At 44.7% G+C, this 24,202-nt stretch overlaps 1 protein-coding gene across 2 annotated transcripts in view; it reads left to right on the top strand.

The window, feature by feature from the left end:
- Positions 1-24,202, top strand: part of qrich1 (glutamine-rich 1) — a 68,911-nt gene that overhangs the window by 1,956 nt on the left and 42,753 nt on the right. For both annotated transcript variants that reach the window (XM_080218600.1, XM_080218601.1), the window contains exon 2: positions 14,860-15,171. In XM_080218600.1, the coding sequence (XP_080074726.1) occupies positions 14,881-15,171 (291 nt within the window). In that variant the 5' untranslated portion in view covers positions 14,860-14,880. The remainder of the gene's footprint in view (positions 1-14,859; positions 15,172-24,202) is intronic.

Raw genomic sequence — 24,202 nt, 5'->3', positions numbered from 1 at the left:
TCCCCATAACCCTTAATCCCCTCTCTTATCAAAAACCCATCAACCCGCGTCTTAAAAAAGACAGTAGGACTAGGGGGCACAGCCTCAAGATAAAGGGGAGGCGGTTTAGAACGGAGTTGAGGAGGAACTTCTTCACTCAAAGGGTGGTGAATCTCTGGAATTCTCTGCCCATTGAAGTGGTGGAGGCTGCCTCGCTAAATATTTTTAAGAAGCGGGTTGATGGGTTCTTGATAAGAGAGGGGATTAAGGGTTATGGGGAGAGGGCGGGAAAGTGGAACTGAGCCACGACAGATCAGCCATGATCTTATTGAATGGCGGGGCAGGCTCGAAGGGCTAGATGGCCTACTCCTGCTCCTATTTCTTATGTTCTTATGTAAAAATATTTAGCGAGGCAGCCTCCACTTCAACGGGCAGAGAATTCCAGAGATTCACCACCCTTTGAGTGAAGAAGTTCCTCCTCAACTCCGTTCTAAACTGCCCCCCTTTTATCTTGAGGCTGTGCCCCCTAGTCCTACTGTCCTTTCTGAGCGGGAAGAGTCTCTCCACCTCTATCCTATCCATCCCATTCATCATCTTATACATCTCAATGAGATCTCCCCTCATTCTTCTAAACTCTAACGAGTACAAGCCTAGTCTACTATTGTTAATGTGCATTGGTGGTGGAGGGAGTGAATGTTTGCGGATGGGGTTTCAATCAGGCAGGCAGCATTGTCCTTCCTGAGTATTGGATCTGGACTCATCCAGGTAAGTGACGTGTGTACCATCACACTCCTGACTTATGCCTTGTAGATTGTGGGCAGGCTTTGGGGGATCAGGAAGTGAGTTACTTGCCACAGGATTCCCAGTCTTTGATTTGCTTTTGTAGCCACAGTATTTTTATAGAATCATAAAGGTTTACAGCATGGAAACAGGCCTTTGCCCAACTTGTCCATGCTGCCCTCTTTTTTTTTTTAAAAACCCCTAAGCTAATCCTAATTGCCCACATTTGGCCCATACCCCTCTATACCCATGTAATTATCTAAATGCTTTTTGAAAGATAAAATTGTACCTACCTGTAGTGCTACCTCTGGCAGCTTGTTCCAGACACTCACTGCCCTCTGTGTGGGGAAAAAAATTGCCCTTCTAGACACTTCTATATCTCTCTCTCACCTTAAACCTATGCCCTCTAGTTTTAGACTCCCCCAACTTTGGGAAAAGATATTGACTATCTATGTTGTCTCTGCCCCTCGTTATCTTATAGACCTCTATAAGGTCACCCCTCAGCCTCCTACGCTCCAGAGGAAAAATGTCCCAGTCTGTTCAGCCTTTCCTTATAACTCAATCCATCAAGTTCTGGTAGCATCTTAGTAAATCTTTTCTGCACTCTTTCTAGTTTAATGATATCCTTTCTATAATAGGGTGACCAGAATTGCACACAGTATTCCAAGTGTGGCCTTACCAATGTCCTGTACAACTTCAATGAAACGTCCCAACTCCTGTATTCAATGTTCTGACCAATGAAACCAAGCATGTCGAATTCCTTCTTCACCACCCTGTCCACCTGTGACTGCACTTTCAAGGAACAATGAACCTGTACCCCTAGATGTCTTTGTTCTGTAACTCTCTCCCCAACGCCGTACCATTAATTGAATAAGTCTTGCCCCTGGTTCAATCTACCAAAATGCACCACCTCACATTTGTCTAAATTAAACTCCATCTGCCATAATGTAGTGAGCCCAGTTCTGTTTCTGGTCGTGGTAACCTCCTAGGATGTCAATAGCAGGGGATTCAGCATTGGTAATGCCATTGAATGTCATGGGGTGATGGTTAGATTCTCCCTCGTCGGAGATTGCCATTGCCTGGTACTCGTGTGGTGCAGATGTTACTTGTCCAGGTATTGTTGCAATTGACATGGAGTGCTTCAGTAACTGAGGAGTCACGAATGTATGTTTTGTCCTCTTGGTTCTCTTGCCTGCTGCAAATCCAGTCTTGCAACAATGTCTGTAGTGGTGCTACTGAACCACTTTTGGTGATGGACATTGAAGTCCCCACCCAGAGTGTATTCTGTGTTCTTGTTACTCATCTGAGTATTAAAAGAGCATCCCTTCACGGAGGGTGTGCCCTCGAGTTCTAATCTTTCCCACTAGTGGAAACATCCTCTCCATGTCCATTCTAACTAGACCTCTTGGGTAAATTCTTCAAATGAGAACCAGGAGAAGTACAGTGATGTGAGAGAGAAAGTGAAGACGAAAATAGTAGCAAAAAAAGGAATAAAATGAAAGTTAACGTTAATGGGAAATCTTTTCTGGCATGACTGTAAATAGTAAGCAGGTAGTGCAGGATAAGGCAATAATAAGGAACAGGATGCTTACAAAATAGAAGCAGAAATGAAAGAGGATAAGATGCAAATTGCAAAAGGAATTTATCGTATAATGCCCACAGCAGAGGAGGAGGCCATTTGGCCCATTGAGTCTACACTGATCATAATCCCACCCAGGCCCTAGTCCTGCAACCGCTTATTTAGTCCATTAATCCCTCTGACACTAGGATTAAGTTAGCATGGCCAATTCATCTGACTTGCACATCTTTGCAGTGTGGGAGGAAACCCATGCGGACATGGGAGAATGTGCAAACTCCACACACAGTGACCTAAAGCTGGAATTGAGCCCAGGTCCCTGGTGTTGTGAGGCAGCAGTGCTTGCCATTGTGCCACCCCAATATATATACAGTAGGAAGGCTGGCTGTGCTTGGAGTGGACAGCTCACATGATCCAGGTGGCTTGCATCCCAGGTTGCAAAAGGAAGTGGAAGTGGGGATAGCAGAAGGGCTTGTCATCTTCCCTGGATATGGGGAGTTTTTTTTTTGAAACTATAAAACCAAGAGAAATAAATCAACAGCACTTGGAACGGTTTGAATAAATTAGAGAGAGCGCATATTAGTAGTGGTTAAATCACACTAATCCAGCTGAACTTTGAAGAACCGAGTGAAGGTTCGAACTGTAGAATATTTACAGCACAGGAGGAGCCTATTTTGCCAGTTGTTTCTACTGGCCCTCTGAAGGAATAATTTACCTAATATCATTCCCTTCCTGTAGCCATGCACATTCCCATTGTGGTGGATATTGTCCATGTGGATTTTAGAGCAACATTTGACAAAATAACATGCAAAAAGGATGGATAACACATTTGAAGCTCAAAACAGGTGGGGAGGGGGGGTTGTGTCAGCTTGGATAAAGAAATGGCTTAAGGACAGTCGGCAGTGGTGTTCCCCAAGCATCAGTGTGGTACCTTTTTTAATTGCATTATCTTTGACAAAGGGTCGACTGGACTCGAAACATTGGCTCTTTTTTCTCCTTACAGATGCTATCAGACTTTGAGATTTTCCAGCATTTTCTCTTTTGGTTATCGAATTCCATATCCTGAATTCTCCCCCATTCCTCATATCCCTTGATCTCTTTAGTCCCAAGAACTATATCTAATTTTGACCTCAACGACATTCTGTGGTAGTGAATTCCACACATTCACCACCCTTTGGGTGAAGAAATTTCTCCTCACCTCAGTTCTAAAAAGTTGACCTCATCCTCAAGTTATGACCCCTAGTTCTGGATTCCCCCCACCATTGAAGGCATTCTTTCTGTATCAACCCTGTCTAAACCTGTTGGAATTTTATAAGTTTCTGAGATTTTCCCACCCCACCCCAAAACTCCAGTGAATATAATCCTAACTGACTTAGTCTCTCCTCATATGAGAGTTGCAAGTTCCTCATTCTTACCACTGAGTTAAATTTCTTTGAATTCCTGTTGGATTTCTTGGTGATCATCGGATAATAGCCTGTAGTTGTGCATTCTAGTTGTGTTCTGTAGAAAGATAAAATTGCATTGTTAAACACAGGTTAGTTTGTGTGTAATGACAGCTAACTGCTGTTTCAAATTTTCCTTTTCTATTTACTGCTTATTTTTGTGCCATTGGTCTCATCTGCTTGAAATAGATTGGGACTGGTAGTTTTGCTAATTTATTCATTCACATGACTTGGGTGTTGCTGGCTGGGCCAGCATTTATTTCCTATTCCTAATTGCCCAAGAGAAGGTAGTGGTGAGCCCCCTTTGTGAACTGCTACAGTCCATGTTGTGTAGGTACACCCACTGTGCTGTTTGGGAATTCTGGATTATTGACCCAGCAACAAGAGCTTAGTCTTTTGTTGGAGAAGGTTGATGTCTGATGCTTGTGTAGCACAGATATTATTTGCTACTTAGCCCAAGTCTGAATATTTTCCAGGTCTTGAATGAATACAGGCTTTTATTATAGGTGAGAATGGAGCAGATTGCCAGTGCGTGCTATCGAAATAGTGTTTGTTACCATGTTATCTATGGGGACGCTTGCATAAAATGCAGGATGCCTGGCTGAGCGCCAAGGCAGATGAAATACAGGGATACGCTGACAGGAGCGACTTGAAATGGTTCTACGAAGCCCTGAACACACTCTACGAATCTCAATCCCTCGGGAGTTCCCCCCTCCTGAGTACAGGTGCTACAACTCTCAATACAGAGAAGGCTCAGATCCTGCAGAGATGGGCTGAGCACTTTGAATCTGTCCTCAGCCGACCGTCATCTATTATCGTTGAGGCAATAGACAGGATTCCCCAGGTTGACATCAACAGCGCCATGGATGTCCCACCAGTAGTAGCCGAAGTCACGAAAGCTGTCAGCCAGCTATCCAGTGGCAAAGCCCCAGGGGCAGATGCCATACCTGCAGAGATCTATAAAGCTGCTGGTCCTGCACTTATCGAGAAGCTCACCGAGTTGTTCCAGTCCTTTTGGAAGCAAGGATCCATTCCTCAGGAACTTAAAGATGCTTCCATCATTCACCTCTACAAGAGGAAGGGCAATCGGCAAGTATGCGACAACCGCTGAGGAATCTCACTCCATTGCAGGAAAAACCCTCAAGAGTCCTGCTAAATCATCTGGAGCTGGGTCTGCTTCCAGAGTCACAGTGTGGCTTCTGCAAAAGTTGTGGGACGACTGACATGATTTTTGCTGCACGCCAACTTCAGGAGTGTCAGGAGCAGAATCACGAGCTCTACACAGCCTTTGCTGATCTTGCGAAAGCCTTTGACAGCGTAAGCCAACAAGGCCTGTGGAGAATCATGTCATTGGCTGGCTGCTGCCGCCGCGCGCGCGCGCCCCCCCCCCCCCCCCCCCCCCCCCCCCCCCCCATTCAGATGGTACACCAGTTCCATAATGGCTGAGACTCCTGCGGCATTCCCTTTCACCAGTGGCATCAAACAGGGCTGTGTGCTCGCACCCACTCTGTTCAGCACGATGTTTACTGCCATGCTGAAAGATGCCTTCCAGGACAGTGTTGCTGGAATCAGCCTCAAGTACAGAGTGGATGGGAAACTCTTCAACCTGAGGAGACTTCAAGCTATTACCAAAGTGAAGGAGACTGTTCTGAGAGATTTCCTCTTAGTCGATGACGGTGCTCTGTATGCTGGCTCAGAGCCAGAGATGCAAATCAGTATGGACAAATTTTCCACAGCTTGTGACAACTTTGGATGCACCATCAACATTAAAAAGACCGAAGTCATGCACCAGCCTGCTCCTCATGCACCGTACACAGAACGCATAATCACAATCAAAGGGCAGAAACTACAGGCAGTGGACCAGTTCACTTATCTTGGCAGCTCGCTCTCCCAAGCAGTGACTATTGAAGTTAACTGCAGAACAGCAAAGGCAAGTTCTGCTTTCGATAGACTGCGCCCCACTGTATGGGAACATTGAGGAATCAGCCCAGCAACAAAACTGAAGGTCTACAGCGCCGCAGTATTCACTACCCTCCTGTATGCCTGTGAAATGTGGACTATGTATTCAAGGCATGCAAGACAGCTCAATCATTTCCACATGACTTTGCAGAATATTATGCATCCGATGGCAAGACAAAGTAGCAGATACCTGAAGTTCTCTCTAGGGCAAGTCTACCATCAGTCCATACACTGCTGATGAGAGCGCAGACCCGGTGGGCAGGTCATGTCATCTGTATGTCAGACGAGCGGATACCCAAGCAGCTCCTTTTTGGGGAACTCTCTGCTGGAAGATGCTTGCATGGAGGGCAGAAGAAACATTTCAAAGACACACTCAAGGCCTCCCTGAAGTCGCGTGACATTGACACGACCACCTGGGAAACGCTGACACGAAGCCGCCCTACCTGGTGCTGCCTCATCCACAAAGGCTGTCAAGCTCACAAAAGGTGTATTGCTGAAGCACAACTTAAGTGCAAGCTGCGCAAGTTCAGAGCCACCAGTGCAACAACTACAGTGTCTACGCAAGTCTGTCCAATATGTGCCAGGACATTCCGTGCCCGAATTGGCCCTGATCAGTTATATTCAGACACACCGCAACCAGTCTCAAAATGACTAATGGTGTTGAGGTCCTCATCGATGATGACGGACGAATAACAACATTGTTATCATGTAAAGACTGAGAGGAATACTGAAAGAAGCAATGTGTGTCAGAGGTGAGAGTAATAAACTTTCATGAGCACTACTAAAGAGCATCCCTGATATCCATATCCCAGTGTAACTCAGTAAGTGGATGGAATTATTTGCTTACATGCATTGTTTGACCCTGTTACATATTTTAATGTTTGCAGATTGCTTTGAGCTGATCACATGATTTGATGGTGATATCATTAGGGTGTTGAGAGACTGCTATTTTACTTCAATTTGCACAGGCAACAGCTCCTTCAATAAACCTGTAGCTCATTTGAATTTGTGTGCAAACCACATCTTTATTTTTAAAACCCACAATTCCTAGCACGGTTAGAATTTTACAAAAAGAGAATTGACGATGAATTGGGATTTTGGTTTATTGAGAAAATAGAAGCAGCAGTAGGCCATTTGGCCCTTCATGCCTACTCTGCCATTCATTTTGAGCATGACTGATTGTCAAATTCAATACTCTGATCCTGCTTTTCCCCCCATAATCCCTTGATTCCTTCAGCCCCAAGAGCCATATCTAATTTCTTACAAGACAAAAAACAAAGACAAAACACTCTGGAAAAAATGCCTCTTCTAAGATTACACAATCGGAAGAGTAGATTTCAGGCAGTATCTGGAATAGAACATAGAACATAGAACACTACAGCACAAACAGGCCCTTCGGCCCACAAGTTGCGCCGACCACATCACCTACCAACCTACAGACCTATCTATAACCCTCAATCTCATTAAACCCCATATACTCATCCAGAAGTCTTTTAAAAGACCCCAGCGAGTTCGCCTCCACCACCACTGACGGCAGCCGATTCCATTCACTCACCACCCTCTGAGTGAAAAACTTACCCCTAACATCACTTCTGAACCTCCCTCCCCGCACCTTAAATCTGTGTCCTCTCGTAGCGACCATTTCAAACCGAGAGTCCACCCTATCTATTCCTCTCAACATTTTGTAAACTTCTATCAGGTCGCCTCTCAACCTTCGTCTCTCCAGGGAAAAGAGTCCCAGCTCCCTCAACCTAACTTCATAAGGCATGCCTCCCAGTCCAGGCAACATCCTTGTAAATCTCCTCTGCACCCTTTCAATAGCTTCTACATCTTTCCTATAGTGAGGCGACCAGAACTGCGCACAATACTCCAAATGAGGCCTGACAAGGGTCTTATAAAGTTCCAGCATTACCTCCCGACTCCTAAACTCAATCCCTCGATTAATGAAGGCCAGTACACCATACGCCGCCTTGACCACCTCCTCCACCTGCGAGGCCGATTTAAGAGTCCTGTGGACCCGGACCCCAAGATCCTTCTGCTCCTCAACACTACTCAGACTTCTGCCCTTAATAGTGTACTCGTTCATCCCGTTGGTTCTGCCAAAATGGACGACAACACATATCTGAAAAGAAAGGATGCTTTGCTGTATGGGGAAAAAATATATCGTCAATAGTTGACTGTGAAAAAGGAGCACTGGGTAAAATATATACTGAGCAGTCTCAAGGCGCCTAGTGCCTTTAAGAGAAATGGTGGGTTGATTAGGATCATAAGAACATAAGAAATAGGAGCAGGAGTAGGCCATCTAGCCCTTCAAGCCTGCCCTGCCATTCAATAAGATCATGGCTGATCTGAAGTGGATCAGTTCCATTTTCCCACTTTCTCCCCATAACCCTTAATTCCCTTGCCTACCAAAAACCTATCTACCCGCGTCTTAAATATATTTAGCGAGGTAGCCTCCACACTTCAATGGGCAGAGATTCACCACCCTTTTGAGTGAAGAAGTTCCTCCTCAACTCTGTTCTAAACTGCCCCCCCCATCTTGAGGCTGTGCCCTCTAGTCCTGCTATCCTTTCTGAGCGGGAAGAATCTCTCTACCTCTACCCTATCCAACCCTTTCATTATCTTATACGTCTCTATAAGATCCACCCCCCCCCCCAATCCTTCTAAACTCCGAGTACAGACCCAGTCTATTTAGTCTCTCTTCATAGTCCAACCCCCTCATCTCCGGTATCAGCCTAATGAACCTCCTCTGCACTCCCTCCAAGGCCAAAATATCCTTGCGCAAGTGCGGCGACCAAAACTGCACACGGTACTCCAGCTGCGGCCCCACCAGTGCCCTGTACAGTTGCAGCAAGATCCCTCTGCTTTTATATTCAATCCCCCTCGCTATAAAAGCCAGCATTCCATTCGCCGCCTTGATCACCTGCTGCACCTGCAGACTGGGTTTTCGCGACTCGTGCACAAGGACCCCCAGGTCCCTCTGCACCATAGCATGCTGCAGCTTTTCGCCCTTTAAAATACCAATAGTAACCCCTCCTCCTATTATTTCTGCCAAAGTGGATAACCTCACACTTGCTAACATTATACTCCATCTGCCAGGTCCTCGCCCACTCGCTTAGCCTATCTAGATCCCTCTGCAGACTTACTTTCCACACCCTCCGCACAATTTGCTTTTCCACTCATCTTCGTGTCATCAGCAAATTTCGTCACCCTACACTCAGCCCCCACCTCCAGATCATCTGTGTAAATGGTAAATAGCTGGGGCCCTAGCACCGATTCCTGTAGCACTCCACTAGTCACCAACTGCCAATCAGAATAGCACCCATTGATACCAACTCTCTGCCTCCTATTAGACAACCAATCCTCTATCCACGCTAACACCTTACCCCCAAATCCATGCACCCTAACCTTCTGAAGCAACCTTTCATGAGGCACCTTATCAAACGCCTTTTGAAAATTGAGAAACACCACATCCACCAGTTCCCCTCTGTCTACTGCACTAGTCACATCCTCATAGAAATCCAATAAATTTGTCAAACATGACTTCCCCTTAACAATTCCGTGCTGCGTCTGCTCTATCAAACCATTCCTTTCCAGGTGCCTCGCTATTTCTTCTTTGACGGATTCAAGCATTTTTCCAACGACAGACGTTAAACTAACCGGCCTATAATTCCCTGCCTTTTGTCTGCTACCTTTTTTAAACAGCGGCGTAACATTAGCCGTTTTCCAATCTTCCGGCACTTCCCTGGAATCCAGCGAGTTTTGGTAAATAATCACTAAGGCATCCACTATCACCTCTGCCGTTTCCTTCAGAACCCTGGGATCATTCCATCCGGTCCTGGGGACTTGCCCACCATCAGTCCCGTTAGTCTATCAAGCACTACCTCTCTAGAGACAGTAATCACACTTTGGCCCTCAACTCCTACCATCCTTCTATCTTTAATATCCGGCAAACTATTCGCGTCGTCCTCCGTGAAGACCGAGGCAAAAAACTTATTTAAGGCCTCAGCCATTTCCTCATCTGCCACTGCTAAATCCCCCCTCTCATCCTCTAAGGGTCCAACATTCACTCTAGCCAGCCTCCTCCTCTTTATATATTTGTAAAAACTCTTACTGTCCTTTTTTATATTTAGTGCGAGTTTAGCTTCATAGTCTATCCACGGGATCTCTTGTGAAGAAAATGAATCATGGAGTTCCTATGCCGAGTGTTTTCAGTACAATGGATAACAGAATAAAATTGCAAACTAATTGCTTATGTCAGCTTTTCTCAGTACGATTGGGAGTCAAACCTTCCATTTGCTCCAGAACTATTTCATTCAGCAAAGCCAGGAACCAAAACTTGGGATGACTGGACAAAAATCCTCGAACATTCCACTCCAAAGCCATTGATCCTCGTGGAGCACTTCAGGTTCCACTGAAAAATCAAGTGAAAGGCTTTGCTCAGTTTGTGGCAACCTTAAAAATACTGGTTTAACAAAGGGCAGCGTGGTGGCACAGTGGTTAGCACTGCAGCCTGACAGCGCCAGCCATCTGGGTTCAATTCCGGCTTGGGTCACTGCAGTGTCTGTGTGGATTTCCTCCAGGTGCTCCGGTTTCCTCCCAAAGTCTGAAAGACGCACTTTTTAGCATGGCCAATCCACCTAGCTTCTCCCTCAATGTACCTGAACAGTGCTGGAGTGTGTTGGCTAGATAATTTTCACAGTAACTTCATTGCAGTGTTAATGAAAGCCTATTTGTGACACTAATAAATTAAAAAAATTGAGTTTAGTGAGTCATTGGAAGATACTCTTCAAGATCGTCCAGTTTGAGGATTTCCAAAGAAGATTGCTTAGTAAGCATACATCAGGAGAAATCAAAGTGTTGATGGAACTGGCTGCTAAAGAGGCTTCACAATTTGGTGCAGGAATGAAGATTCAAAAGTTGAACTCGCCATAAGTCAAAACAGCAACAAATATGTTACTGATGTGCCAAAATTACAAAGGAATTCCCACTGCAGAAGAGTATCCAAAAATATGCTGAAGAGCTCCAGCTGAAATTCTTATCCATATAGGATGAGTCTCAGATTCTGATGTCAACTGGACAGTTTGTTAGGTTGGAGGTTGATACTGGTGCTATTGTATCTTTAATTCCTGAATCTACATACAAATAAAAGCTAAAGCATCTTCCTTTAAAATCAGCTGATGTGATTTTAAGAACATATATTGGAAAGATTGTGCAATTAAAAGGTTACATCATGTTGGATATAGAATTGAGTGGACAAACAACGGAATTGCCCCTTTGTGTGGTCTATGATTTTCCAGCTCTATTTGGGAGATCATCGTTGGAGAAAATTGACTGGTCAGTGAAAACAGACCTATACCTTACGGATAAATGCAAGAGTGTATCTGAAGAGACACTTGGCTCAATGGTGGGAGTTCAAGTGAAACGCGAGAGAGAGCCTAATAGTTGCCTAGAAAATCTCAAAGCAAAGATGGTACCATTGCAAATTTGTCCCAAGGTTGATTAAACAGTTAGTATGACTTGTTAACTGGCGTGTTAGAGTCAGTTACAATGGGTAACTGAGCTACACCCATCGTATCTGTCAAGGAAGAGGTTATTACAGAAGGTTAGGGGGCATGGAGTTGGGGGTAGGGTGTTTAGCGTGGATAGGGGATTGGCTGTCAAATAGGAGGCAGAGAGTGGGGGTCAGTGGGTGCTATTCGGATTGGCGGTTGGTGACTAGTGGAGTGCCCCAGCGATCGGTGCTGGGGCCTCAGCTATTTATCATTTATATAGATGATCTGGAGGAGGGAACTGAGTGTACGGTGTCGAAATTTGCTGATGACACCAAGATTGGTGGAACGGCAAATTGTGCGGAGGATGTGGAAAGTCTGCAGAAGGATCTAGATAGGCCGGGCAAATGGGCCAGGAACTGGCCAATGGAATTTAATGTTGGCAAGTGTGAAGTTGTCCACTTTGGTAGGAATAATGGTAGGAAGGACTATTACTTACATGGCGAAAAACTGCAGCAGGCGACAGTGCAGAGGGACCTCCGGGTCCTTGTGCATGAGTCGTAAAAACCCAGCCTGCAGGTGCAGCAGGTGGTCAGGAAGGCTAATGGGATGCTGGCCTTCATAGCAAGGGGGATTGAATATAAAAGTAGGGAGGTCTTGCTGCAACCGTACAGGGCACTGGTGAGGCCGCAGCTGGAGTACTGTGTGCAGTTTTGGTTGCCGCACTTACGCAAGGATATTTTGGCCTTGGAGGGAGTGCAGAGGAGGTTTACTAGGCTGATACTGGAGTTGAGGGGGTTGAACTATGAGGAGAGGCTGAATAAACGAGGCTTGTACTCGTTAGAGTTTAGAAGAATGAGAGGAGATCTCATTTGAGATATATAAGATGATGAATGGGATGGATAGGATAGAGGTGGAGAGGCTCTTCCCGCTCAAAGGACAGTAGGACTAGAGGGCACAGCCTCAAGATAAAGAGGGGGGGGGGTGCGGTTTAGAATGGAGTTGAGGAGGAACTTCTTCACTCAAAGGGTGGTGAATCTCTGGAATTCTCTGCCCGTTGAAGTGGTGGAGGCTGCCTCGCTAAATATTTTTAAGACGCGGGTTGATAGGTTTTTGATAGGCAAGGGGATTAAGGGTTATGGGGAGAGGGTGGGAATGTGGAACTGAGCAGCGACAGATCAGCCATGATCTTATTGAATGGCGGTGCAGGCTCGAAGGGCTAGATTGCCTACTCCTGCTCCTATTTGTTATGTTCTTAAGGAACCGGATGTTTCAGTTTGTATTTGTGGCGATTTTAAAACAACCATGGTTCCAGTGTTGCGTACTGATCAATATTCACTTCTTTTAATCGAAGATTTGTTTGCTGGATTATAAGGTGAGCAGAAGTTCAGCAAGATTTTGCAAGCTTATTTACAGATGAATGTAGCTGCTGAATCTCTACCATTGCTTACTGTCATTGCTGAAATGTACTTTTCATTATAACAGTTTCTTTTGGGAAAAACACCCACACCACCCTGTTCCAAAGAGTAAATTTTATGTGGCTTTTCTGGTGTACAATGTTACCTGGATGATATTTTAATTACAGTTCAGGAGTTTAGATAATTCAATAGCAAATGGTTTGCGTACATATGGGGTGGAGTGGTGGCACAGTGGTTAGCAGTGCTGCCTCTCAGTGGCAGGGACCTGAGTTCAATTCCAGCTTTGGGTAACTGTGTGGAGTTTGCCTGTTCTCCCCATGCCTATGTGGGTTTCCTCCAAGTGCTCTGGTTTCCTCCCACACTTCAAAGATGTGCACGCTAGGTGTATTGGCCATGCTACATTGTCCCTTAGTGTCCCAAGATGTGTAGGTTAGAGGGACTGGTAGGATGAACGTGTGGGGTCTGGGGTTTGGACCTGGGAAGAGTCTGTGTCAGAGATTCAGTGCAGACCCGAGCTGAATGGCCGCCTCCTGCACTGTAGGACTCTGTTCTATGCATTTAGAAAAAGTGTGACCTTTTTCCACTATTTAGCTCATGTAAATTGTGGTTGTTTGGCAGGGGACGGGGGTGGCCTCACCTCTCAACATTTTCAACTGAACTTGGCATTCTCCAACTTGTGCTGCATTTACAATAGCTTATTGTAAATTTGAACGCGGGTTGATGGGTTTTTGATAAGAGAGGGGATTAAGGGTTATGGGGAGAAAGCGGGAAAGTGGAACTGAGCAGCGACAGATCAGCCATGATCTTATTGAATGGCGGGGCAGGCTCGAAGGGCTGGATGGCCTACTCCTCCTATTTCTTATGTTCTTATATCCTAATTTTCAGCTTCTCTGTTGTAATTATTATTTATTCTTGTCAGTGTCGTATCAGATTTCATTTCCTGCTGGGACTAATAAATCTGATCTCTCCCCATCCATCCACCTCCGTTCAACATTCGTTGGCCCTTGAACATTTCTTTCAACAATCTGCATGGGTTTGCATGTTTTTTTTTTCTTTTTTTAGAATTTTATGTTATCTCTTTCCTATTTCGTCCTCTGCAGTTGCAAATCAAGCTCATGCAGTTAAGGGTTATAAACTGGTTCTGAGTCATGTTAAATTCACCTCTTTGATCTTCTGTCTTTTACCCTAATTAAATGATTTTCCCAGTTTACTATAAACTATCTTTGTCTCGTCCTATTGTCAACCTTTGTACTGACCTTGGAAAGAATCCTTCAATGTTTCTCATGAAAGAGCCTCTGCAGACTAATAGCCTCACCATTATACTAATAGTCTTTAGTGTCTCTTCCAAATACTGGCAAAAGTGTTTCAAAAATTCTGTAGGTTGTTACCAGGAATAAAGGCTACAGTTATGAAGGGAGTTGAGAATTTGGTGCTGTACTCGTTAGTAGGTGAATAAGTTAAGGGATGATCTAAATGAAGATGTTTAATGATGAATTATCAACAAGGGGGGTTGGCACAATTTTAAGTTGACCACATATACATAAAGTAGAAACTTCATTTGGATGTAGTTTAAATTCTGTCATGTGTTAGACTCCACAATACTCCTTTCAAGAAGGAATTTATTTTGGGGGGTGGGGAGAGGTCAATTAAAAAGATGTGGTGTGTGAGTAGGGCAATAATGAAGCTTATGGGGTACCAGTGCCTGTTTCTATGCAACGTTCTTTGCAACCTTTGACCTTGCCACAGCTGATATGTTCATTCATGTGCAAAGACTGAAGTGATTTATGCTCATTAACCAGGCTTCTAACATCTTGGAGCGAGGCACAATATTACAAGGTGGTGAGGAAGGAGACAACATGTTTTGATCTGCGAGTTGAGTGAATACAGCATGGAGTACAATGCAGTTGATGGCTCCAGGGGAAATAGGAGCCCGAAGCCATGGTGTCTGATTGTATCTAAGATTTAGTATGTGCAAGTCCAATCATTGTGTTTACTTTTGTTTAATTCCTTTCAATAAAGAAATTTATCTTTTTGGTGAAATTTATTGAGAGGAAAGCCATGACGGTGTTAAACTTGGCCAAATATGTGTCCATCACCCTTGCAGTTCTAATTAGTTGGTGCTGGAAACAGACCGCTTTTTGGCAGTGGTGTGTTTTAAGAGAAGTTAAAAGTTGAAAAGTATCCATAATTTTTTTTTTCTAAACATTGTCCAGGAATCCAGGAAAACTATCACCATGAATAACTCGTTGGATAACACCATGTCATTTGAGGAATACATTCGATTGAAAGTACGTACCATTCCCCAACATCGAATGAAAGAATTCCTGGAGTCGCTAGCTGCAAAAGGACCCGAAGCCTTACAAGAATTCCAGCAGGCCACCATGACCGTGTATCAGCAAGGTGGAAACAACATCTACACAGACAGCACTGAGGTGGCTGGCTCCCTGCTTGAGCTTGCATGTCCCGTAACATCGACCGTACAACAACAGGAGCACCAAATGCAGCAACAGGCGCAGCAAATCCAGGTATGAGTGTAATTACGTCTGTAACTGCAGAGATTTATATTGTGTCCTGAAGTGGCACATCCAGAATTTGATGGAAATGCTATTTGGGATTTTCTGGGGGAGATTGGGTGAATTTGAAAATTAATAGCTGTAAAATGGCTGCTGCAGGGCAGGAGTTCGTGTGCTCCAGAGCAACGGTATGTCAATGAGGGGAGTGTCCAAGGATAAGTCTGGTTGCGGAGTGGAGTGGATGTGTTTGGATGGGTAAGAGTAGAACCAAACAAAAGCATTCTCTCTCAACTGGCAACCGAGGAAAGGCATCAGAGAAACGTGTGAATTAAAGTTTGAGAAGGGGTAATGCAGCTTGGCCGTATTCAAGAAGGCTAAGGGCAGCAGGGAACACCACCACCTGCAACTTCCCCTCCAAGCCACACACCATTCTGCCTTGGAATTCTTTACTATCCCTTCACTGTTGGCTCAAAATCGTGGAATTCCCTCTCTAACAATACAATGGGTGTATCTACAAGAAGGTCTGGGGAAGGGGTCACACTCTTTGGCGAATGTCATTTAACCAAGATATACCTGGTAAGTTCTGCTTGATGATGGGATCTACATGGTACAAAACAAAGAACAATACTGGAAGTTAAGAAAAACAGCTTGAAATATTGTGTATACAAAGTTCAGGAGCTATGCTGAGCAGCAGCTAATGATATTGGGTTGTATTAATAGGACCTTTACAAATTGAAGCACACTACTCTGTAAGCAGCCTGCTGCCTGTAGCACGTATCTGGAGGACTTCGCCTAGTTTTGGTCCCCTCAACTGCAGGGTGAAATTGAGGAGTTAGTGAAGAAAACTTCCTGTGATGTCACTTCTTCTGGGGCGTGGCTATGATGCTGGCCTTGTGCTTCATTTACCTGTGGGAGCTGGTGTCTCTTGCATTGTGGCAAGTAAGAAAGTGGATTTTGTGATGTGTTGCTCAGTCCATCTTGACTGTGGTAATGTGCAAAAACTTTGCTACAACTGGAGGTTACGAAGTCACTGAAAACCATTAGAGTACCTGATAATAATCAGAGGGTTATGAGTTTCATTGCAGACAAGACGTACACTCCTGCATGGACATTGTTATAGAACAAAGAAAAGTACAATGCAGGAGCAGGGCCTTCAAGCCCATGCCGGTCATAATGCCACAACTAACTTTCTGCTCTTACTCGGTCCGTATCCCTCTATTCCGTCCCTTTTTTCATGTATCCATCCAGATGCCTCTTAAATGTTGCTAATGTGCCTGCTTCCATCACCACCTCCAGCAGTGTGTTCAGGCATGCACCACTGTGTGTGAAAGATTTCCCCTGCACACCTCTCTTAAATCCACCTCTCCCATCTTGAACCTGTGCCTCCTTGTAACTGACACTTTCACCCTTGGGAAAAAGCCTCTGACTATCCATTCTGTACGCCTCTAACAGGTCTGCCTTCAGCCTCCGTCTTTCCAGTGAAAACAATCCTAGTTTATTCAACCTTTCATAGCCAACAGCCTAGTGAACCTTCTTTGCACTCCCTCCAAAACTTCCACATCCTTCTGATCGTGTGGTGACCAGAACTGCATGCAACACTCCAAATGCGGTCTCACCAACTTTTTACTTAGCTGCAACATGATTTCCCAACTCCTGTACTCAGTGCCCTGGCTGATGAAGGCAAGCATGCCAACTGCTGCCTTAATCACCTTGGCCACCTGTGTTGCCACTTTTAGGAAACCGTAGAAGCTTAAATCCCTCTGTTAATGTCCCTGAGGGTTCAGCCATTTACAGTACAATTCACACACGCACATTCAATCCTCCTAAATGCATCACCTTGCATTTGTCCAGATTAAACTCCATCTGCTATTTCACCAAGTCTCCAATCTATCTATATCCTTATGTATCCTCTGACAATCCCCGGCACTACCAGCAACTCCACCAATCTTCGTGTCATCTGCAAAGTTTTATAAATGATCTGGAGGAAAGTACTGCAAACAACAGAGGTCCCAGCACTGATCCCTTTGGAACACCACTAGCTACAGATCTCCATTCTGAAAAGCATCCTTCCACAGCTACTCTATCTTCTATAACCAAGCTAGCTCACCCCGAATCCCATGTGATTTTAGTGTTTGTGCCAGTGTACCATGTGGGACCTTGTCAAAGTAAAATCCATATAAATTAGTAAAATCCATATAAATTAGTAAAATCCATATAAATTAGTAAAATCCATATAAATTAGTAAAATCCATATAAATTACACCTACAGCCCTTCCCTCATCAATTTTTTTCTATCTCTTCAAAAATCTCAATCAAGTTGGTCTTCTCTGTACAAAACCATACTTCCAGTCACCAACTATTTTAGACCATTTTCCTTTAAACGTGCGTATATCCTGTCCCTCATTTCTTCTCCAAAAGCTTCCCCACCACTGATGTCAGACTTACTGGCCTGTAATTCCCTGGGTTTTGCCTGCTTCCTTTCTTAAACAAGGGAACAACGTGGGCCATTTTCCAGTCCTCTGGAACCTCGCCTGTGATCAAGAGAATGTTAAGGTATTTGTCAAGGCCCCAGCTATTTCTTCCCTTGCTTCCCACAGTAACCTGGGATAGATCCCATCCGGACCCGGGGGGGCTTGTATCCTAAATTGCATTAAGGTAGACTCAACACTTCCCTCTTCGATTTTATATTGATGTTCTCTGTCACATTCACACACCTATCCCTGACCTCTATCCATCATGTCCTTCTCGGTGAATACTGTTACAAAGTACTCATTAAGGATCTCGCCCACTTCCTGCGGCCCCACACGTAACTTTCCTCCCTTGTCTTTGAATGAGCCTACTCTTTCTCTTTGATTTTATTATTGTTACGTATATCAGTATACAGTGAAAAGTATTGTTTCTTGTGCACTATACAGACAAAGCATACCATCCATAGAGAAGGAAAGGAGAGAGTGCAGGATGTAGTGTTACAGTCATAGCTAGGATGTAGAGAAAGATCAATTTAGTGCAAAGTAGGCCAGTCAAAAGTCTGATGGCAGCAGGGAAGAAAATTGTTCTCGAGTCAGTCGGTACATGATCTCAGATGTGTGCCTTCGCAATGGAAGGGGTGTGTGTGTGTGTGTGTGTGTGTGTGTGTGTGTCCTTAATTATGTTAGCTGCTTTGAGGCAGCGGGAAGTGTAGATGATCAGTGGATGGCAGACTGACTTGAGTGATGAACTGGGCTTCGTTCGCAACCCTTTGTAGTTTTTTTGTGGTCTTAGGCAGAGCAGGAGTCATACCACGCTGTACGGTGGTGTCATCAGTAAACTTGAAAATCAAGCTGGAGGGGAATTTGGCCAAGTCATTGGTGTATAAGGGGTATAGTAGGGGGTTGAGGCCACAGCCTTGTGGGGAACCAGTATTGAGGATAATCATTGGGGAGGTGTTGTTGCCTACCTTTATTGACTGTGGTCTGTGGGTTAGGGAGTCTTGTCTTGGATCCAGTCACAGAGGGAGGAGCTGAGCCCCAGGCCACTGAGTTTGGAGATAAGTTTAGTAGGAATAATGGTGTTGAAGGCTGAGCTGTAGTCTATTTAAATAGGAGTCTGACATAAGTGTCTTTGTTTATCTAGTTGTTCCAGGGTTGAGTGTAGGGCCAAGGAGCTGGCATCTGCTGTGGACTTGTTGCGGCAGTAGGTGAGCTGTAGTGGATCCAGACAATCTGCGAGGCCGGAGTTGATTCATGCCACAACTAATCTTTCATAATGATGGATGTCAGAGTCACTGGACGATAGTCATTTAAGGCGCGCGGTCAGGCTTTTCTTTGGTTGATGGTTGTCTCTTGTTTCTAATACATGCATAAAAATCCTTGGGATTCAGAGAAACACAGAAACTAGAAGCAGGAGTAGGCCATTCGGCTCTTTGAGCCTACTCTGCCATTCCCTTTGAAATCAGACAACGTTTTGGCCTCACTACTAGTGAATTTGATGTTGATGGAGAGGATTCTGAGGGACAAGATTTATGAGCATTTAGAGAAGTTTAGCATGATCAGGAATAGTCAGCACAGCTTTGTCAAGGGCAGGTCATGCCTTACAAGCCTAGTTGAGTTCTTTGAAAATGTGACTGAACACATTTGACGAAGGAAGAGCGGTGGACATGGTTTACGTGAACTTCAGCAAGGCGTTTGATAAGGTCCCCCATACAAGACTTCTTGAGAAGGTGAGAGGGTATGGGATCCAAAGGGCTTTGGCCTTGTGGATCCAGAACTGGCTTGCCTGCAGAAAGCAGAGAGTGGTTGTGGATGGGTCTTTTTCTGCATGGAGGTCGGTCACCAGTGGAGTGCCCCAGAGATCTGTTCTAGGACCCTTGCTGTTTGTCATTTTCATAAATGACCTGGATGAGGAAGTGGAGGAATGGGTTAGTAAGCTTGCCGACGATACGAAGGTTGGTGTTGTGGATAGTCTGGAGGGATGTCAGAAGTTGCAGCAAGACATAGATAGGATGCAAGACTGGGCGGAGAAGTGGCAGATGGACTTCAACGTGGATAAATGTGTAGTGGTCCATTTTGGCAGGACCAATGGGACGAAGGAGTACAATATCAAGGGTAGGAGTCTTAGTTGGGTTGAAGAGCAGAAGGATCTTGGGGTCCGGGTCCACAGGATTCTTAAATCGGCCTCGCAGGTGGAGGATGTGGTCAAGAAGGTGTATGGTGTACTGGCCTTTGTTAATCGAGGGATTGAGTTTAGGAGTCGGGAGGTAATGCTGCAACTTTATAGGACCCTTGTCAGACCCCACTTGGAGTACTGTGTGCAGTTCTGGTCGCCTCACTACAGGAAAGATGTGGAAGCTATTGAGAGTGTGCAGAGGAGATTTACAAGGATGTTGCCTGGATTGGGAGGCATGCCTTAGGTTGAGGGAGCTAGGTCTCTTCTCCCTGGAGAGATGAAGGTTGAGAGGCAACCTGATAGAGGTTTATAAAATGTTGAGAGGAATAAATAGGGTGGATTCTCGGAGGCTATTTCCCAGGGCTGAAATGGTCGCTACGAGAGGACACAGGTTTAAGGTGCTGGAAAGCAAGTACAGAGGAGATGGTAGGGGAAAGTTTTTCACTGAGTGGTGAGTGAGTGGAATTGGCTGCTGTCGGTGGTGGTAGAGGCGAACTCGCTGGGGTCTTTTAAAAGACTTCTGGATAAGTATATGGGATCTAATGGCATTGGAATTTACAGATGGTTCTATGGCTTGGTAGGTATAGATGTGATCGGCACAACTTGTGGGCCGAAGGGCCTGTTTGTGCTGTAGTGTTCTATGTTCTAATTTCACACATTCACCACCCCCTGAGTGAAGAAAGTTCTCCCCTCAGTTCTAATCCCTTATCCTCAAACTGAGCCCCCTAGTTCTGACCCTCCCCTCCTCCCCCACACCCCCCAACCATTGGGAACATTCTTTCTGAACCTACCTTGTTAGAATTTTAAAAATTTGAGATCCTCCGCTTTCTCTTCTAAACTCCAGTGAATATGATCCTAATCAACTTAGTCTGTCCTCATGTGACGGAACTGTTATGACCCTGTTTGCTAAAGACATTTCATGGTCTCTTTTTAGCTCTCCTAATTCCACATTTAAGTTCCTTCTTACTTTCAGTATACTCCAGAGGCTTTGACAGTTTTTAGATGCCCAGACCTATTGTCTGCTTACTTTTGACTAAGTTTACAATTTCTCTTGTCACCTATGGATCCTGAATCCTGCTATTTCTATCCTTTGTTTCTGCAGGGACGTGCCTGTCCTGCACTTCAATCAACTGGCCTTTAAAAGCCTCCCACATGCCAGATGTGGATTTGCCCTCAAATAGCCACTCCTCATCCACACTCCCCCGCTCTTATCTAACTTGGATGAAATTGGCCCTCGCCCAGTTAAGCATACTCACCCGAAGGCCACTCTCTTGTCCTTGTCCATGACAACCCATGCGAAACAACAAAATTGCTGAAGAAAAACTAAGATAAAGAGGCGAGGCACAAGAGCTGGAGTCTGGAACAGACTGTGGAGGCAGGGGAAACGACACCCAGTGATTACTCTGTCAAATATGTGGTCATCAAATTGTAACTCTTGCTGCAACTTTGTCCCATTTGTTATTTAAAGAGGATTTTAAACAGAGCAATCTCGTTTGTTTCACAAAGATATGGCTCCGTAAGGGCTGTAGTAATGTTGGAGTTGAGGGAGAATAGATAAAGCACCATTATAGAAATGAATTGGTGCTGGGCTGTGTATCTGGATTGATGGCTGTCTGGATGACGTACTTTCTGCTGAACAAGTGTGTACCAGAGACTGAAACCCTCATTGTCATTCAGGCCCTACCATGTAAATTTGGTCAGATTACTGTTATGCTGGTATACGTGCCTGGACCGAACAATAACAAAGCTGCTGAAAGGACTATGGATCTGTGGAATTCCCTGCCCAATGAAGCAGTTGAGGCTATCGCATTGAATGTTTTTAAGGCAAGGATAGATAAATGTTTGAACGGGGAGGGTATTATGTGGACCTGAGTCCCATGAAAGATCAGCCATGATCTTATTGAATGGTGGAGCAGGCTTGAGGGGCCAGATGGCCTACTCCAGCTCCTAGTTCTTGTGTTCTTGTGAATTGTTTTAATGGTGCGTTTTCACGATCAGGTGATAAGTCAGTGTTTATACTTGGACTTCAAAGCGCTTTCCCTCTTGGTGCACCTTCCCACTCTGTAGCAGCATGTCACCTATCCCACTTGTTCAACACAGTCTGGATCAATGTTACGGTAATATAGTAGATGCATACGTGGCAGTGTATAGACCACCTCCTGGGAAACAGATCATAACATTATCCATCTGCAGCCAACATACAGACAACATCTAAAATGTGATAGGCCTGTTCTGAAGGCAGTACAGGTGCGGATGTAGGAGAGTAGGGAGGAACTCGGACTGTTTTGATGTCTGACTGGCAGGTGTTTTTGGATGGTATACTGATCTACAAGAGTTTACAGACACTTCAACATATACCCAGTTTTGTGAGGAGTCAATTAACAGTGAAGGTATTTATGAACAATAAACCTTGGATGAAAAGGAACTTGTTCTATTCATTCATGGGATGTGGGTATCACTGGCTGGAGGCATTTATTGCCTATCCCTAGTTGCCCATGGCAGTTGAAAGTCAACCACGTGGCTGTAATGCCAGACCAGGTAAGGGCAGCTGATTCCCTTCCCTAGACAACATTAGTGAGCCAGATGGGTTTTTCTGAAATCAACAATGGTTTCATAGTCATAAGTAGATTCTTCTAGTTTTTGTTGAATTCAATTTCCATTACCTGCTGCAGTGGGATTCAAACTGGGTCCCCAGAACATTAGCTGAGTTTTTCGATTGATAGTCTAGTCTAGCGAAAAATACCACTAGGATCTCACCTCCCCTAATAATGATAACGGATTAAAGATCGAAGTGCTAGTGAAGAAAGACCAAGAAGTGAAAATATTGTGTTTCTGCCTAGGCTGGGGGAGGGGACAGAATACACTGTTTTGCAGCGTAGAGGCAGAGCAAGAGACTCACTACACAGTTGACAAAGGGTGGAAGATCTAAGTGGTTTTAACAGCGGGAATGGGGGCGGTTTCCAATCAGAAGAGTGAGATTCCTGGTAATATCTGGCATGTTTAAAAAGAAGGGATGCTTTGCTGAGAGAAAAACAAAATGCATCAAGTCAATGGTTTCTGGGGTAAAAAGGGAAGCACTGGGGAGAGAAAAATATATACTGAGCAGGCTTGAGTCCCAATTGGTTGCAAGAGAAATGGTGGCTGAGTTAGGCACCATGGGTCCTTTTCAATGAAGAAACTTAATCAGAGTTCCTTTGCAGAGTGTTTTCAGTGCCTTGTTCTAGTGAATGAAATTGAAAACGAGTTGCTTGTACCAGTTTTTGAGACAATAGGAAGTAAAAGCTCCAATATGCTCCAGAGCTTAGTTCATCCAGCTAAGCCAAGAATGACTTTGTGCTCCAAAGCCATTCGTCAACTAGGAATGGTTCAGGTCCCACCAAAGAAATCTGTTTGTGGCAACTTTAAAAATGCTGGCACAACATAAGAGTATGGTGAGTCACTAAGAGCATTCAGAAAGGACAGCAGGACTAGGGGGCACAGCCTCAAGATAAGGGGGGAGCAGTTTAGAACGGAGTTGAGGAGGAACTTCTTCACTCAAAGGGTGGTGAATCTCTGGAATTCTCTGCCCGTTGAAGTGGTGGAGGCTACCTCGCTAAATATATTTAAGACACAGGTAGTTAGGTTTTTGATAGGCAAGGGAATTAAGGGTTATGGAGAGAAAGCGGGAAAGTGGAACTGATCCACTTCAGATCAGCCGTGATCTTATGGAATGGTGGGGCAGGCTCGAAGGGCTAGATGGCCTACCCCTGCTCCTATTTCTTATGTTCTTATGTAGTTTGTGGCCCCCACAAAGAAGATTGCTTATTGACTCTAAAGGCGGCAGTGTCGATAGAGCTGGCTGCTGAAGAGACTTCATAATTTGATGCCGGAATGAAGATCCACAAGTGGGAAGTGCCCATAAGAAGTCAAAACAGCAACAAAGATGTCACAGGTGTGCCAAAATGGACCACTCAGTGAGTGAATCCTAGAGCAAGAATAGTATCTGCAAAATTGTGGCAAAATGGGTCACAATTGCAAAAGCTTATTGGGCTAGAATAGTTTCCCGAGAGAAGAATATCGAGAAGTAGAACCTGGGTACCTTCAAGAAGAAGAACAAGTTACATTTTACAAAAATAATTTACAAGATGGAAGAAAAGAATTACGACTGTGAAGCAAATTTCCAGAAATCTGAAGAGCCTCCAGTTAAATGTATCATCTATACAGGGTGAATCTCAGATTCTGGGTGATTCTGAAGTGGACAGGCTCTATTAGGATGGAGGTTGAAACTGGTGCTGCTGTATCGTTACCTCCTGTGAGACTACTTGGTCAAGTTAGAGTTGAGTGGACAAACAATGGAATTGCCTCTTTATGTGGTCCATGGTAATTTTCCAGCTCTATTTGGGAGGTTTTGGTTGAAGTA

Source organism: Carcharhinus amblyrhynchos, chromosome 3 (genome assembly GCF_965287045.1).
Source record: "Carcharhinus amblyrhynchos chromosome 3, sCarAmb.v2.hapA, whole genome shotgun sequence".
Lineage (NCBI taxonomy): Eukaryota > Metazoa > Chordata > Chondrichthyes > Carcharhiniformes > Carcharhinidae > Carcharhinus > Carcharhinus amblyrhynchos.
Note: the sequence above shows the minus strand (reverse complement) of the source record. Positions and strands in the feature narration are given on the sequence as shown.